The sequence below is a fragment of the Aulostomus chinensis genome, chromosome 17 (genome assembly GCF_037954235.1).
Source record: "Aulostomus chinensis isolate RoL2024-O1b breed Wild chromosome 17, RoL_Achi_v1.0, whole genome shotgun sequence".
NCBI classification, from domain to species: Eukaryota; Metazoa; Chordata; class Actinopteri; order Syngnathiformes; family Aulostomidae; genus Aulostomus; species Aulostomus chinensis.
The window spans coordinates 15,277,182-15,295,139 of record NC_141336.1 but is presented as its reverse complement, the minus strand read 5'-3'; the positions used below and the strand labels follow the sequence as shown (position 1 = coordinate 15,295,139).

Genomic DNA, 17,958 nt, shown 5'->3' with positions numbered 1-17,958 from the left:
GGGCAGCAGGCGGTGTAGCAGTTCAAGAACCGTAGACAAGCTCTCTCTGCTGGATGCCTCCATTCCAACAATCCCGCCATTTCTGCAGTTACATCAGCAGCATGGACAGGAGCGCAGCTCATCGGTCTTCTTCCCAGCAGTCATTCAACAATTCCCTCCCTCTGGGGAGGCGGCCCTTACAGGCCTTGATGGTAAGCTGGTGTTGTTTGTTGGAGGCCTTTTGCTTCCACCTCCTTCTTCTTTTTTTGTGAGAATGCCTGGTGTTTTTCCTCTACTCTAATCTAAACTCCCGCCTTCTCTCTTTTCTCTCCTCTCAGACAAAGCCCAGGGGGGCTTGTACATATTCTCTCCTCTTATTGTGTTTCATCTTTTTCCTGATGACACAGAACTATCCCCCCCGAGTATCCAGCTTTCAGCCAGGGAGCTGGAGAAAACGCATGGTTAACCCCATTTTACTCTGTCTATTCAAAGGTTTCCCGACAAAGCTCTAGTGCTCACAGCAGATAAGAAATCATTCACATGGAGTAGAGGAGAAGCTATGGTATGCATTCAACAGAAGTGCTGTAGAAGAGAAGGTCATTTTCTGCAAGAGTGTGGTATTGGAAGGGAACAGCAAATATCTAAGCTGTATGATGCATCCTGTTGTGTAGCTTTTAAAACAATGTAAGATCTCGATACAGCTGTCGAGAACTGACTTCTACTGTGTCTGTTCTTAGATGGGTTACCTTAATCTGGAGTCTGTCAACTCATGGAGGCACTGGCAAAAAGTCTTCCATACTGCTTCTCCATATAAAGTCTGTACATTTATTGTTTCATTCCCAGTGTGTCAAAGTTGGGATGAATAATTTATACTATAAAGCTCATATCATATGTTCTTTTCATCGATGTATCATCACCTGAAACTAACAACCATTGTGAATGAGAAGTTCGATCAACATAAGCAAACAAGTTCTCTTCCTCGGGGCTCTAAATATAGCACAAAGCGCACAAATATGTTACATTCATCTTCTCGTTTGCTCACTCAGGTTATCGGACAAATAATCACGAGCAGCTGCTTCCAGTCCACAACAGCTCAATGCCAGATCTACAATTGTAGGCTTTACCTTGATATAACGACGACAGGTTTCAACACCTATATTAAGGATTCCCGATTTTAAGGGCAGAACAAATAAAATACCTGTTATCCTGCATGTTATCCTGTTATCACTCATGCAAGAAAACGCTGGCATGTCTGAGCTACTTTCTTGCTCGACTTGAAGAATCTCAGACAGTTTGGGTTTCCTCACTGACGAATCATGACATTACCTTCATCTGTATATTCATCTGTTCACCAGTAAAACTATCAGCATTTATAAAAGTAGCAGGGCAGCAAACCACAGGTGGGTCTGTGTTGTTTCAAAAATTGCACTGCAAGAAAGGAATCAGGCACCTTGACTGTGGAGTTTCCACTGATGTGTCTACATGCGCATTTGAAGTATTGCACTCGAATTTCTTGAGATGGTTTTTCATAAATATGCAACAAAAAAAAAAAAGATGATGGAAAGCCCATTTCAAATTAGCTTTGACAAAGTGAATCTTCAACACACGTGAATGACCTGCTGTCTCAGTCGCCACCATTTTTATGGTTATTCCAAAACTTTACCTTCATCTTCATGAGCATGCAACATGCTAGAAACTAGATGGCATAAAAGAATAATGAAAACTTGCCCAAATGACAGTGATTTTTCAAGGATCTTGGGGTTTTTCGCTAGTAGACGACTCTTCTTTGTTACAGCTGAAACTAAGTGAACTGTTGCCCACGATGCCATCTTCTGGTGGTGTTACATTGCATGTTTTATTCACTCCAAACCAGTAGATGGAAACTCTAACGCGTCAGATCTTCCTTTTTGCAACATATCCACAATTCACTTAATATTCACTTAACAATTAAATGTGAGTGATTGCAGCCTTTTTGAGGTTCACTGTGGTAATGTGACAATGAGGAATGTTAGCTTAGCACATAAACTGCTTTCCTGAATTCATCCTTGGAAATGGAATAATCTCTAGTCTCATACATTTTTGGAATGTGAGGGTTGAGGTGTTGCAATCTGCAAATTCCACCACTAGATGTCACTGAATGTTATAAACTGCTTCTTTAATGACAAATTTGTTCAGAGAAGCACTCAGCTGTAAAATGACACCAAAGCAAAATGATGTACCAATGCCATGCAATATAACTGTCAAAGGAAGGGGTTATCAGCCATAAGGTATGAGACATAAAAATGTAAATGTTAGATGGGGCAAGGAGGGAGAGAAATACAGCTCCTCTCCATTGCTGTTTCTGCAATGACCTGATCTCTCTTTAACCCTGGCTCTTGCTCTTTCTCATTCGCTTCCTATCTTTCACTCGCTTGCATCAAGCACACACACTCCCCCTGCATTTCCAAAGCACATGCTCCCTCATCTTTTGTCACCCTAACCACCTCATTTCTCCAGCCCTCCCTCCTCTCCAACTCTCACTCTGTGCGTAATTCAATCATCCCAAGGAGATGGATATCCATCCCCTAGGAGCGCTTACGCTCTCCATTTCCTAAAGCGCTTGATCAGATTAATTGATTGCCCCCACCCCACCCCATCTCTGCGCCCCTTCTGACAACCGAGGCTGGCGTGGTGGTAGAGGGTGAACAGAAATCAGGTTTGCATTGATATTTTTATGAAATGGCTTTTGCCTTCTGCCCCGAGACAGACCCTGTAAAAGGACAGAGGGGAATAGATAAAGTACACAAGCCAAGAGAGGGGAGGGTCGACATGACAGGGAGGAAGCCTGCAGAAACAGACAATCAGGATTTATAAAGCAGACGAAACAACAACCTGGAGCGTACAGGAGACACAGAGCTGAACAGGAGATCAAGGTTCAAGATAAAGTAGATAGTCGATCAATGAAATGAAATAAACAAAGCTGTGTGGGGGGTGTAGATGTGAGGTAAGAGTGTGTGTGTGTGTGTGTGTGTGTGTGTGTGTGTGTGTGTGTGTGTGTGTGTGTGTGTATGTGTGTGTGTGTTTGCATATGTGTACCAGTGATGTTTGGCTGTAAGCCTGCAGAGCAGAGGGTAGGGAGGAGAGAGCCAAAGCAAGCCTCACAGGGAACGCAGGAAGACCTCAACTCATCCATTATAACTGAGAATCAAGCGGCTGCCATGTCTCCTGATTGCCGAGTCCCTGTGGAGTTCTCTCCCTCTCTCTCGCTCTCTCGCTCGATCGCTGTCTGTCTATCTCTTTTTGGGACTGGGGATCACAGTAGATTACAGTGCTGTTCCAGGACTTTGGCTTCTAAATCATGGCTGCAGCCAAATACACACGCACATACACATGCACAAACACACTCCAAAACACACAAGCATACAGCACAAATACACATAGGAACTCACTCGTCTCTCTCTTATCTATCTGCTGCACATGTTCCCCATACGTGTAAAGCTTTTACCTGAGCGCCATTACAGCTGAGACTTTTACCTCTCGAGAGCCAAATTACCTTTCAGATACAACACTCCCATTTTCAACTTGCCCTTGACATTTAGTTCACGTGCATTCCCCCTGTACATATAGCTTTACACATACAAACACACACAACTGAATGAACTTACATATTCCCGCATGAAAGCATACTCACACACACACACACACACACACACACACACACACACAATTATTAGTTACATGTCCTCATTATCATTTGTCATTGACACATTTCTCCCCCATCTTCTTCAGGGTTTAAGGAACACTCAGGCCCACAACGACAAACCAGAATGTTGTTGTAGACCAAGAACTTGTTCCTATCCATTGTCTTTTTAAAATGTTATTTACTAGTTATAATAATGAGAAAAAAAAGTGTATCTGATAAATTGTGACACATGCATGCTTCCATTTCTAACCACTATCACTGACTGTGCAAGGCTGACTAGCACAATCAATGGTGGTGGCAGGTCCTTAATACACACACACAGTGGGTGGATGGGGGGGCTGGAGCCTATCCTGACAATAGACATGAGCGGGGGTCTTTACCCCGGACGGGTCACCCGGACGGGTCACCAGTCCGTCACAGGGTCATCCGGAGCAATATAGGTTCAGAATCTTACTCAAGGATACTTCAACATGGTCACCGAGGGAGGTGAGGATCGAACCAGCAACCCTTCAGTGGTAGATGGCCACTCTACCTCTGAGCCATGCAGCCCCTTCAGATAGTTAGTTCATTAGCTAATTAGCTCCTTCGTTGCCATAGATAGAAATAGATTTTATGGCCAGATGATGCATGTTGTTCCCACACTTTGGTTAATTTTTAGCCAGGAAATATAACATTTTCCCATGCTTTGAGGAATTAATGGCCATGAGTTATTCCTCCTTACACATCTTGATTAATTAGTAGCCTCAGGATGTAACTTGTTCCCACGCTTTGACTACTTCCTGACTACACGTTGCATATCTTGTTCCTAAAATTTGATTCATTGGATAGATAACAATATAGATTGCTCCCATCGAATATATACTTGCTCAGCTGTGAGAGTAGACTGATTGCTTTCGATTCCAGTGGACTATCTGTTGAACATTTTTCTGCTCAATATGTAAAATGCTTTCTGTAATGGCCATCAGGAAGTTCATATCTGAATCAAAGCTTGTTGATGTGTGCAAAAGTAAACTCTGCCATCTCATAGTCAAGGTCAATTTCCATGCCTTAAAAGAGAGACCAAAAATCAATTTTTTTCACCTCCAGGAGCTTAGGTGTACACAGTGTGGATACTTGTATTGTTCTATTTACAGGCTTGCTTGCTATGTCTGGAATACAGCTCATCAGACTTCATCCGATAGTGATGTCAACTGCGCTTCTATTTCGGTCAGAGGTGCATTCAAGATGAAATTTTCAGTCAGTGTAACAGTGATTTTTATCTCTAGGTTAAGGAAATATTTGATCTCGACCTTTTGACAAATAACTTGCTCTACATTGAGCGTGTTCGACAGTCAAAAATGGATTAAACTAAAACTTTCTGAAGACTGCAGCAAACTAGCAGCAACATCTTATTTTAGACTGCAACTGCCCTCACCAAGGTTAAACTAGAACATAGTGAATGAGTAATAACCTTAAAATCTTCTTATTAATTTGCCCCTATAAGATTAAGTCTACAAATTTTTTTTAAAAAAACCCAACAACAATACTTTGGTTCCAACACAAGCAAAAAATCTTTCCCCAACATAATATGTCTAAAACATATTTTCCACCCAAACATTCTATCATGTCACTGCCCACAGCCCAGTCTGGGTTACTGTGGTGTGAGAGAAGAAATGTTAATGGCACGTAGTAGATGATTCATAGAGAAACATGTGCTGTTGTTGCTCCCTCCTCCAGAGAGAGGGAATGACCATACGAGCAGAATGAGGATGAAATGATCTACAATTGCTCTGAAGAAATGCTGATATTGATTGGACCTGTGTGTTTGGCAAAATATGCAGCATGTTTTGTTTTGTTTTTCATGGTCAATTTGAGAGCCACGTTGGCAAAAATGACGGACGGCATCTTTGAGGGAGAGAAGCTGAACTTGATAAGTCATATTAATAAGCGCAGACAGTAAAGCTGATACTGGTGGGCACATAAAAAAAAAGCACACATTCTGTATGCTTGAGTACTCAGCCCACAAACTAAATCAACACACCATTTATTTTTCTTACTAGAGGAACTTCTCTCTGTCTTTCTTACTTTCCTCAGACTTTATTTGCTAGGGGGCTGAGCTCTCAGACTGGGATTGATCTAGGGCTGCCGTCTTGAACCCGTGCCCCGAGGACAGCTCAGTACAAACACGCAGCAGCCCCTCTCCACTTACTCCGATCATGCTACACTTTCTGTTATATAACCCCGCAGACACCCTCACACCAGACGCGTGCAGTAAAAGCCGACCAGCTCCACCTGAGCAGCTTCATACAAGCAGAAGGCTAGACGAATATTTCTTTCAAAGAAGAACTAAACACATAAAACATCCACAAAAAACACATACACAATGCTTCCAAAGTTTACAAGATACAAGTCCAAAGAGTCACTAAACTCCCATTTTGTGTAAAATTTGAAAAATAACTAGCTGTTGTATAAATACTAGGGGGTAAAATCAATAAGCACAACAGCAGCATTGGATATGACAGCAACAATTTCATACACCACATCCCATTTGCTGAGTGCTTTTCCATGGGCACAGCACAAAATAAATCCATTATTTTTAGCAAATGCAAAGATCATTTGAACATTTTACATAAATAATTCATGCAAAGAGAGATGCTTTTACAGTGTTTTCACCTGAAGACAGACAGCTAGCGAGAAAGCACTCACCCACCTTTCCTTCTCTATTTGAAGTTGGGAAAAGGGTGGAATGGGGCATAATTTGTTTGATTCATTTATCGTTGCTTACGACGAATAAATATCATTAAGAGTGGTTGAAGTTATATGGAATTGCTGGCAGCACAGCAGGAGCTGAAATGAAGCAATATGGTGATTAGAAGAATGAATCCATCCCACACACACACGCACACACACACACACACACACACACACACACACACACACACACACACACACACACACACACACACACACACACAAGTTCTATTCAGGAGCCTAATGGCTCTGTGGAGGCTTTGAACTGCACAAACATACAGTACACACACAAATACTACAATTACTCCCTGTTCTGACTGCTGAGAGTTCTGCTGAGTTTGTGATGGATTCAAAGATATTTGCTCAGGTGAAGCTTTCATGTGAGCTGATCCATACCGCCTCCAACAGGATAACAGCCCAATTTGGACATATGAGTCCCAAGTCAGGTCAGGAAACGAATCTAAGAGTTGTGTGTGGTGCGAAATAAATAGTATTTCCCTGGCAGAGCTGTGTTTCTTTGTGAGAGGCCTTTAGGCCACAATAACTTTACATTCATACTTTTAGGTCCTGTGCCCACATAGTGTAATTTTCTAAGAGCCAGCATCTTTTGAGTGGCAGCTAAGAGCACTTCTTTTGAAAATCTTTTCAAAAAGGGTAGTTGTGTCATCATTTTCAACCTTTTCTAAGGCAATCGATCATATGGGTGAGGACTCGTCACCTTGGTAACCGACACAATGGAGGAGAAGCACTTCTAGCTGTATCAATTCAAACACAAATTAAACTGAAAGGCTGTGGGAGCAGATCAACACTAATGGATAGTTTTGTGGATCAATTCACAGTATTGATGTCTCCAACAGATAGAAACATGCACACACACCCTCCTTGCTCTGTAGCTGTCAAACTAAGCAGTGACAGGAACATCAAGGGAGAGCATCATCATGGGGTTGATACTCAAGGTGTGTGTGTGTGTGTGTGTGTGTGTGTGTGTGTGTATGTATATATGTATATATACATATATATATATATATATATATATATATATATATATGTATATATATGTAAGTATATATGTATATACATATGTGTGTGTGTGTGTGTGTATATATATATATATATATGTATAATGTGTATGTTTAAAAACAAAAGCTCAATGTAAAGCATGGGCCTTGCATGTTATGTAAGGTTAGTGAGTTCCCATGAACCAGAGCCAGAATCTAACACTCACAGGTAGAGATTTTAGCACCTTTGTCTTTTGTCAATAACATTCGAAAACTCTACAAATTAGTCAAACCTGAGAGGGCCACTCTCTTACCTTCCAAGCAATGCGGTTGCCCTTGGTGTCGTGCTCCAGTGCCATCGGGAACTCTCCACGCTCATAGAACTTACGAAATGTAGTTGGTTTGGAAGGGCGCTCCTGAAAAGCCCCTGCAGCTGGAGGACCCACCACCTGGTCACGCACAAAGGAGAAAATGGGTATGGAGAGAAAAAATAGTGGAAAAAAAAATAAACAGAATGAGATATACACAGTAAGCTAGTGCGTTGTTTCATAGAAGCAGAATTGACTGTTTTTTTCACACTAGAATAGAATCACTCCCACTGCCTTTTCTAAAAAGTAATTCAGGGAGACACATATGCCTGCTCTTCTATGAAAAGTAAAACAGTCTGTGTGTGTGTTTGTGTTTGTGTGTGTGTGTGTGTGTGTGTTTGTGTGTGTGTGTGTGTGTGTGTGTGTGTGTGTGTGTGTGTGTGTGTGTGCGTGTGTGTGTGTGTTGCCAGAGGCACTGTTAGGATCATCTTCTCTCTGACTTCATATTGGACATGTAATATTACTGGGCCACTGAAAGACAACTGAACTCCTCCCACTTCTGCCACAGAGTCGGCTTCTATTGTTGAGATACATTTAAAAAGTCCATCGTCAATTATGTTAGTCTGAATATAAGCTGACTTTCAAAATGCATGTAGCTTACAAGACAGCACATTACTATGACTGATTGACATCAATCTTTTCAAAGTCACACAAACTCGATAATACATTTTGGAACTGATTTACTTGAGTATTTACAGCTTCAGTTGGTTCAAAATTGGAAACTACCACTACTATTGTGTTCTGTTTTACATCATCTATGACATTTAATCCCAGGAAGAATAGCAGTTATGCTGTGGCTAATGGGGATCCTCATGAAACTCAGCCATCCATACGGTAAATCCATTAGACAGTCAGGAGGGGTGGGGGGTGGGGGGTGATCATAGTTGGTTCTTGGACCAAAAGTTTACTGAACAGTCAAGGAGAATGTTGGGTGCTGTAAAGTTGTCCAAAAGTCTGCAATTTAACCAAAAAAAGTGTGAGTGTGTGACTGCAACCAGCTGTCAGACTGACCATGGTGGCTGTTCATGCTATGCCAGCAATAAATGGACTATTCCTCGGTTCTCGTATACTTGGACAGAGACAACAGTCCAATTAAATTGCAACTCTGCATGTAAACCTATTGAGGTGTTGGTGGTTCTGGTGCCTGTGATGTTTTTGGCAACCCATACTCATATGTGATGTATGACATTGGAACTAAGAGCCAGAGCAAGAGGATTTCATGTTTGGTAAAAAGAAGAGAAAAAAAGTCATTTTAAAACCCTTTCATTGACCAAACACAAAAAAACATCTTTTTAGGAGCCTTGACAAACCTAAGTCCCCAAAGATAACTGAAGAAAAAAAAAGACAAAATCCAATAAAGGAAGTAACCAAAACGTTTCACTGAGATTACTGGAATCAAGTGGAAGCTGCTCAGCCACTTGAGAAATGTGGATTTATATGATTGAAAACATTAGAGATTTCCAACAACATGTTGCAGTGGCCAAATGACAGAATGTTGGAGCCAATCTTGTCCCTGTCTGTGTCCCTTGTGTGCATCCCACGCCATCTGTGTCGCGCTGCCACATGACTGGCAGATGTGTTGCTGTCATTAATCCTCAGATTACCACCCATTGAGAAGCAGAATTCTGCAGCAGCAGCAGCAGCAGAGCAGAGCAGGACTGCCTACGATTGGTTTGCAACATGATTTATGTGAGATCTGCGATACTACTCAGTGGTACTTTATTCATTATATCACAACATTCTCTAATGTTGCCTGTTATACAACACACAACATACAGTATATGGGGGGGGGGGGGGCAGACATAAATGTAACCCAGCAAGGCCACCACCAAGATGATGAAACACACAGTGGATCAAAGTTTGAGTTATGAAGGCAACGTGGTGCCAGCATTGCTAGGTTCAAGAGCAAAAGGGAAGAAACTATTATGTGGGACCCTGAGTGGGTGTCTCAACACATTCACTGCATTAAATCTGTAATGTACCATGAGATTGTAGTTCAGTCATTTCAAATAAATCCGTTTGGAGCATTTGTTTACCCATACCAGGGAATACCGAATAATATTATGCTAAATTAAAAAGCACAGATACCCGCAGGGAAGAGACTACCCATATGAAAAGCCTGTGCCTAAAAGTGCATGTAAAAACATTTGAAAAGCACCTGAAATTACTGCCTATATTACGAGACAAATTCATCCATCACAACAACTACTCCTGTCATCATCTTTGAATTCCTGTCTTTTATCCTGTGTATTTTTGAGAGGAGGGCAGCGTGGTGATGCATTGGTTAGCACTGTCGCCTCACAGCAAGAAGGTTCAGGGTTTGAGCCCGGGCTGGATCACGGGGTCTTTCTGTGTGGAGTCTCCATGTTCTCCCTGTTCCTGTGTGGGTTCTTTCCAGACTTCAGCTTCCTCCCTAAGTCCAAAGACATCAAGAGGGGACGAGGCTGATTGATACTCTAAATTGACCGTAGGTGTGACTGTGAGTGTGAATGGTTGTCTGTCTCTATGTGTTGGTCCTGTGATGGACTGGTGACCTGTCCAGGGTGAACCCTGCCTCTCGCCCAAAGGGGGCTGGGATAGGCTCCAGCCACCCTGGGACCCTTAAGAGGTTAAGCGGGAGAAAATGTATGGATGGATGGATGGATATTTTAGAGGAATATTTTCAATATGTACATTGAAGAAACACAAATTCCATGGTAATCCCCGTGAAACGAATAATAAAAAATCGCTTTAATTATTTTAACTCAGAAATTGCTACAATAGTTAAGTGTTAGCTTGCCTCTTAATAATATAATTTGCGTCGTCAACATCAGCACAGAGTATAAATTACCAGATGAATACCCTGCCTTTTTTCGTCTCTCATTCACCGACAGCTAGTTCTAATCACTGAAATGATAAAAAATCATGAAACATGACTAGGTCTCTACAGGAGCCCAACAGTTCTTTCCCTTCTTTCCTTTGCCCATGTTTATGCTTTTAAATGCAGGAGTTGTATTGTAGCCATAGCTGTGAAAATAGGAAGCTGTAAATCTTTCAAGATCAGTCCTGCCTCAGCCTCCAGGAGGGACAAAGCCCTCATATCCAGGTAGCTATGATGGCAGTTGAGGCACGCTGCATAGGGGAGCTAAAAATAGCTCAGACTGGACAGGAAGGAGAGAGTGAACCCAGACTGCATTGACTGGCTGAGTTGCTTTTATGGTCAGGAATGATGACGCTGCAGTCACTTCCATGGTCTGTGTTCATGGCTGAGGTATTGCGAGCTTCACAGCTATTTCCCTGCTTTCTCTTCAATTACCATCACCGGTGGAAAACACACAGCTGCAGCCTGGAAGGTGTACATGCATGCACAGTGGCACATTTTCTTTCATCTACGCATACAAACACAGACGCCCTTTCCTCTGAAATTGATGTAGACTCCCATCCCCTAGCAGCTAAACCATAACAGGGAAAGCTTCTCTTTATTTTATTTTTTTTGAGATTATAACCTGCTGCCTTCCTTGCTCAGAAAAAAAAGAGAGAAACACTGTCAATCAAGCCCAAAGAATCACTAAACTTGTTTGTTATACAGACATTTACCAAAAAAAGTAGCTTGTTCTGTTTAGCCTTCATGGAAGACAAGAATGTGTATCCACAGATCTCGAGATGCATTTCATCAAATTCTGTCTAGTGCGCACTATCCTGTATAAAATCTGCATTTTAGAGTTCTTCTGAGTAGGAGTTGCCGACACAAATAGTAAAAACAGAAAACTGGGACACTAATCTGTTCGATAATAAGCAGAGTACCACACGACGTAACATGACTAGAAATCAATTGACTAATTATGACAACAAGACCAGGACAGAGGAGAACAGAAAAATGTTTTAACACTCAAATATGAATTGCTCATAAAAAGAGTGCTGTCACGGTTCTCCCCAGATTGCTATTTTTAGTTTTGGACTCATTTTTCAAGGTGGACTCCAGGGTTTTGGACTGTGTATTGTGTGTCACCTGTACTGTGTTTGTTATAAAGACTTTTAAATTAATGAGTTTTGGGTTTTTTTTGGTGGGGGGGGGTTGAATGAAAACTTTATTATGATAGAGTCTTCAAACAATCATTTACAAGGAAATAGCAGAACACTGCATTTGTATACAATGATATACCACTGCAACTCTACTGTTCTGCACTTTCCAAGCTACCTTCTAGTACCTGAAAGCAGCACTTCATACTCGTGGGAGTGTCTGATCAGCTCAAATTACATAATGCAGACATTGGGAGTTTGGAGGAAAATGGCACCAGCCCCCTTGTTCTCATTCATAAGTCAGTGTACCATAAAAATTATGTTGAAACGGCTAGTTTAAGCTAAAATGCAGCATTATGCTGCTTTACCTCGATTTCCTGTAGCCTTGGAGGAAACTGTTGCTGATTCTGTTACAGCATCTATTGGTTCGAGTGGGCACAAAGGTGGTTGTGTTTCTGAAATGTGCACTGTGAAAAAAACGTTCATGTGGTGCGGAATACTCCTGAGTAATCCAAAATTCATCCTTGTTCTAAAACAACGGCATAAAAACAAACACAGACCGTGAAAAGGACAGAAGGGGGGAACATAAAACATAGACCTTAGCAGACACGATGCTGCTCCTCAGTGGAAGCCATAAAGCGAGCATGTGAGGCGACAGAACAGAGATAGAGGTGGTGTAAGGCAATAAAGGGAGGAAGAGTCTGTTTTGTGTGCCCCTGGTGCACACGTCAGGGAGTCATAACAAGGCAGTGCTGGTCAGATGAGCTCCAGGCTGTCATTTCTCTCCTTCGCCTTCACTCTGCCTCCAGATCTGTTTCCTCTCTAATGCTGTTGTCCACTCCAACTAGTTCCACCGTAAACCTGGCTGCCACAAGAACCACAGAGGCAATAACACACAAACATGCACTCAGCCATGCACACACACACACACACACACACACACACACACACACACACGCTCACACCACATCACACACACACACTGATCTCCCCATGGGCAAGCCCCTGCAGAGGTGATTGAACACTGGCAGGGCCGCATGCTCCTGCCATTTATAAAGGTGTCACCCACAGAAACAGAGATGCTCTCTCCAAGCACATTAGTATGGCTGTCCTGTCTGGTGTTGACACTTAAAATAGGTGTGGTAGTCAAAAAAGCACAAGAGAGGAAAGAAATGAGGAGAAGGGACCCCCCCCCAAGAAAAAAAGATTAGAAAGACAAAGAAACATGAGGAAAATGGGAAGAAAAAAGTACGAGAGGATGAAGAGTCAGAGAGTGAAAAAAATTGAGATGAGGTACGCAGGACGTTGAAGAGTTGATATGAGAGAAAGAGAGAGACGGGGAGACAAGAGGTGTGGCTCATCAATTCTGAGGGTGAGTTCAGCATGGCGGAGCTGCTGCAGCATGTAGGTGATCCATCACTCTGCCACGGCCTCAAGCTCCAGCTCTCTCATCTCTCCATCTCTTCCCCTCTTTACCATCACCCCAAAACACCTCTGAATACCTCTGATAGATGTCTGGTGTGTGTCTCTGTGTATGTGTGCGTATGGGGGCACGGGGGGGGGGGGGGGGCTGTCACGTCATTGTCAGCCCTGCCTCGCTATCGCTAGCATGCTTCCTCAAATGAGACCCATGTTAATATACCTATTCATTTCAATCAATCTCTTCTCCCCCTTATTCCATTTGTCTTTCTGGGGGGGAAAATGCATTTGTAGAGGCACAAGGGTCCCAGTGCACATGGGTATATTGCGTCACCTGTTTACCGGGGCAGCAAACAGGGGAGGCACCCGCTTGCTTGCTCATTTGTTCTCCCTCTCTCTCTGCATTTCACTGCTGTTCTCGGTTGAGAGGTTATTGAAATCTAGCTCCGTATAGAAAAGCCGCCTTTCCTGGGGGGGAGGGAGAGAGGTAGGTGAGTCACAGAAGGATGGAATAGACAGGCAGGAGGCTTTCCTGATAAGGTCAGTTTGCACAACATCTTGCACAGGCAACAAAATTAGCTCTGTTTATTTACAGGGCATTTTCCACTACAGTCCTGTCAGGCTGCCTGCCCCACCTGGGATACAGACTGGGCTAGAGATGTGTGTGCTTTCTTCTCTAACTGCATTTCAATGAAAGAGAAAACAAGGTAGGAACCTGGGCTGTTAGGGAGTCTCTGCTATATGACCCTGTCCTGTCCAAACAATGATTCAACAGGATAATTTTGCTTACTCATTCCCTCAGCAGGGCAAAATACAGGCTGGTGGGAGGCTGATCTCTTTCAGTAGAATAATTCTGCAATATTTGAGCACCACTCCATTAATTTCTCATGACCAAACAGCAAGAAACACAATTAGTCTGTGAGTGAGTTTCATTATGTACAGAAATTAGCCCTGTTGTGGGAGACAAGGTCAGATGAGAACAAATGAGTAAAAAGCTCTCACTGGACGGGAGAACCATAACCTGACGAAAGGTTACAAGTCCTTTGTTTGGAGCTCATGGGATTATAGAGGTGTGCTTTACCATTGTCACTGTGTCAGGCTTTTGCGTCAACCGGATCGTTCACAAAAGCACAAGGGCAGAGATGTTTGCTATGAAAAAGTGACGACACTGGCAGGCAAAGATAATACTACACACTTTGTGTCACTACAAAGACGAAGGGATGAAACAGGTGACAGCCACCTACTATTGAACTGCGTGCAGGAGGGATGGCTTTAAAGAAACACTTCAAAAACGGAGCGTCGAGCATTGAAGAGCACCCCACTGTTTTCTGTCTCGTCTAGTTTAACCCCATCACTTAAAAAAACCAGCAGAGACACAGGGAGACATTAACAGGATGTGAGAGAAAGACTTTCAGGTAGGAGTGTAAGAGGAGGAGTTTTAGTAAAAGAGGCTCTGTGCGAGCGAGAAAATGAGAGTGGGCAAGAGAGAACAAGTCAAGGAGAGAGAGAGCGTACGCCCTGAGTATTTTCCATCAGCTGTGTGGCCCACTTATCAGCTAGGCAGCAGGGCAGCCTTGTGCTTACAGAGCCCCAATGGCTGATTCATATCACCAAACCACAGTTGAGATGATGGCAAGGAGTGTATCAGCTTGCATGGCAATTTGGCAAAGGGAGAATATTAGTTCCTACTAATTTAAAAGTGAATGGAAGAGTACATGAGACTAAACTTTTCAAAGTATCCACACTGCTTGGCTCACAGACATCTGGTCTAAAATTATAAGTGGATACTGGTCATATTGGTGTTTGTATTTCAAGCCAAAATTTAAACTGATGATTAAAATGCATATTCTTATTTTTTGATGTTCTTTATGTACATTTATGCTCACTGACTGGGCAAGCCCAATTAAGGCCAGACCAACGAATATCCAAGATATGTGTTGATGAAGAAATACAAAGCACAAATATACATTATTTGTAATGCAGCAGTGCTGTTTGAATGCAGTTTGTGTTGACTTCAATACTTACTACACTTTCAATATGCAATTAAATAAAAAGGAAACTGTAGTGGTTTGTTGAGGTTTTTCCCAGTGGGTGGGGGTACATAGCCCAGTTGGAGTGAAATTTTACTCATAAATCGTGGTCTAAATCGTGACAGGTTTTATTACCAGGGATTTCAAGTTGAACATGCAGACAAAAATACTTTCTGTGCAAGAATTTGGTTGCTGAATTATATATTTTTTTCCACCATTCTTGGGGGTCGGATGCTTGAACGTACATGTTTCATGGAGTCCAACGTGAATGGGAGTCCATTCAAAAGCTGCTGGGGAACAAGAAGGGTGATACCACTGCTGTCGTGTTCTATTACTGTATTGCTACTCTGTGGTGGTTAACCGTATCATCTCTGGTGCAGAAACATCAGGACAAGCAACGATCAACTCGTCCTCAATTGTCTGATTCAAAAAGATTTCAGTGACATCAGTATCAAGCTTGCTGGTGTCATCTTCAACTCTGGAGTCCGACTGCTCTGCTACTTCACTCGCAAATGCATGTTTCATCCATTGAGTCATTCCATCAGTCGGACAGTCAGCCCCTGACATGTCTCTAGAACCCGCTCCCTTTGGTTCCAGCCAGAAATTAACTCTGTGCTTTGGTGAGTTGTGAACAAATAAATAATCCGTATTAATATTTTCATTTCATTTTGTTGATCTGTTTGGTCATTTTTGTTTTGCTTTGTGATGGTGTACAATACTTCCATGAGCTCAGCTGTGAATGGAAGCAGAGCAGAGCTTCACTTCTTTCTGGTAATTTATGACAAAAATGCATGCCAGTACAGTGCAAATTGTGAGCCAATAATGTGTCCACCAACTTTGATCAGGCACATTTAAATCATGCAACAGCAATGATGTAATAACCTGAAAATGACTTGAAAGTGATTTATTTTAGAGATGAGCTCATAGGAAGTCGTCGGCATAGACCTCCCTTGTGAGCGGTAAATGACTGAATGATTTTGGATGAAGCACTTACCTCCCTGAGGTGAGTCTTTTTGCTTATATTCCTGACCGATGAGAGAACGGTTTGTTTTTACTTGGCATTTGAGTACAACCTGAGGTTGTCATGCGACCACCAAAAACAAAGTCAACCGGATAAAGTTTAGCCCCTGAATTATAATAAATCAATCAAGCAATATTAATACACATGAAGGTGCATCTTCAATGTGCATCAACAGTGACAAACCACATGTAAACAAACATACAGTATTACAGCTATTAGTTATGCGGTCTAATTTGTTGTTTTCCGTGGCAGGGTGCAATATATGAAAATGATAAATGTTCCCTCACTCTTTTTATCTTTACTATAAATGCATGCGTGTGTGTGTGTGTTTGTGTGATCAAAGAGAACAAAACACATGGTCCTGGCTGTTAGAGATCGGCGGACGCACTGATCCAATGCTTTGTCTTTACAGCCCCAATCAGTGACGACACCTGAGGGTATTAAAGCACTATGCTGGGCCATGAAATTAATGAGACACAAAAGGAAAACTAGAACCCTGACCTGCTGCAGTTTCCACTTGTGCTGCTGTGAAAGAATAATTTAACAGTCCGATGGATTTTATTAACCAAATAAGCAGCATCTCCTCAATAAACATTCTCATAACTGCACTGAAGTAGAATATTAATGTTCCTGAAGTTGAAGACAACACCGAGGCTGTCTATCTCCCTCTATAATCCTCAAATAGAATTCCTTGCTTGTGCATGTTCTGTCCATAACAAGGTGTTTAGACATCCAAACATTTGTAACAAGCAAGCTTTCTCAATGAGTAACACTTAGGTTTCGACTCAAAAGGAATAACCTCAACTTGAGGAGGGGCAAGTGGTACTGGATTATGGCAAAATCGCCATATGCTTTTAATGTCAAGACTTAAAAACATGGGAAACTATCACTGAGCTTCTTGCTCTCTCATTGAAAGTCAATCTAGCTCAAACATCATTTGATATAATTTCTCTCTCTGTCTCTGCATTTAAATATTCCAGACGGCTACTCTGAAACAAAACAGCAGTTCCCTCAGTTGTTTGAATCTAAGTGTTGTTCGTTGTGCTGGTGGTCACAAAAGGGACCACTCTGCAGCGTGAGACAATATAACTGCCCTATTTTGACTATCTTGTTTTCATGATCTTGGGAAGCTGATGAAATTAATCGCCCAGCCCTTGGAAGGGCAACAAAGAAGAAAGTGTTGCCTGCATTAGCTACTGTACAGTTCCTCTGACTCTAGATTGCCTGATTTCCCAGAGTTTAACATCAAACACCCTTGATTACCATTTGATGTATGATATCTAACTTGGACCTTGCATATCCTGTGGATTGTTGTATCTTTATTTTCATATTTGTTGACAAAAATCATGAAACTTACCTCTTCATCAGTTATTAATTGGTCAGCGGTGACCTCCATGGGTAGAGATGAGAATGGAAGACAGTTATTGTAGATTCATTAAGTGAAGGGGAAGCAAAATAATGTAACTTAGCCAGACACTTGAGCTAGAAGGCAACACAAGGACGGGTGGAAGGTTTGGTTTTAAAGCAAAGTGTCACAGGTGAGCAGAGGAAGGAGGCATGGAGAGATAGCAGACAGCACATGGCAAAGGATACAGGTTCTATCTCTGATATGTGAATACTATTTAACAGTGAAGAACATTATCTAGTTAGTGTGTATTGCAAAATGAACCCCAGGCCCTTGGTCTTATCACACGCACAGTGTGACTTTCCATTCCTGAAAATCAGTCTTGCT

General features: G+C 42.2%; 1 protein-coding gene across 3 annotated transcripts in view; it reads right to left on the bottom strand.

Moving 5' to 3' along the window:
* The window catches only part of pacrg (PARK2 co-regulated), a 154,781-nt gene that overhangs the window by 120,622 nt on the left and 16,201 nt on the right, over positions 1-17,958 (bottom strand). For all 3 annotated transcript variants that reach the window (XR_015109855.1, XR_015109856.1, XM_086183230.1), the window contains exon 2: positions 7,704-7,838. Coding sequence is in view for 1 of the 3 variants with exons in the window: in XM_086183230.1 (XP_086039356.1) it covers positions 7,704-7,838 (135 nt within the window). In the remaining 2 variants the exon portion in view is untranslated. The remainder of the gene's footprint in view (positions 1-7,703; positions 7,839-17,958) is intronic.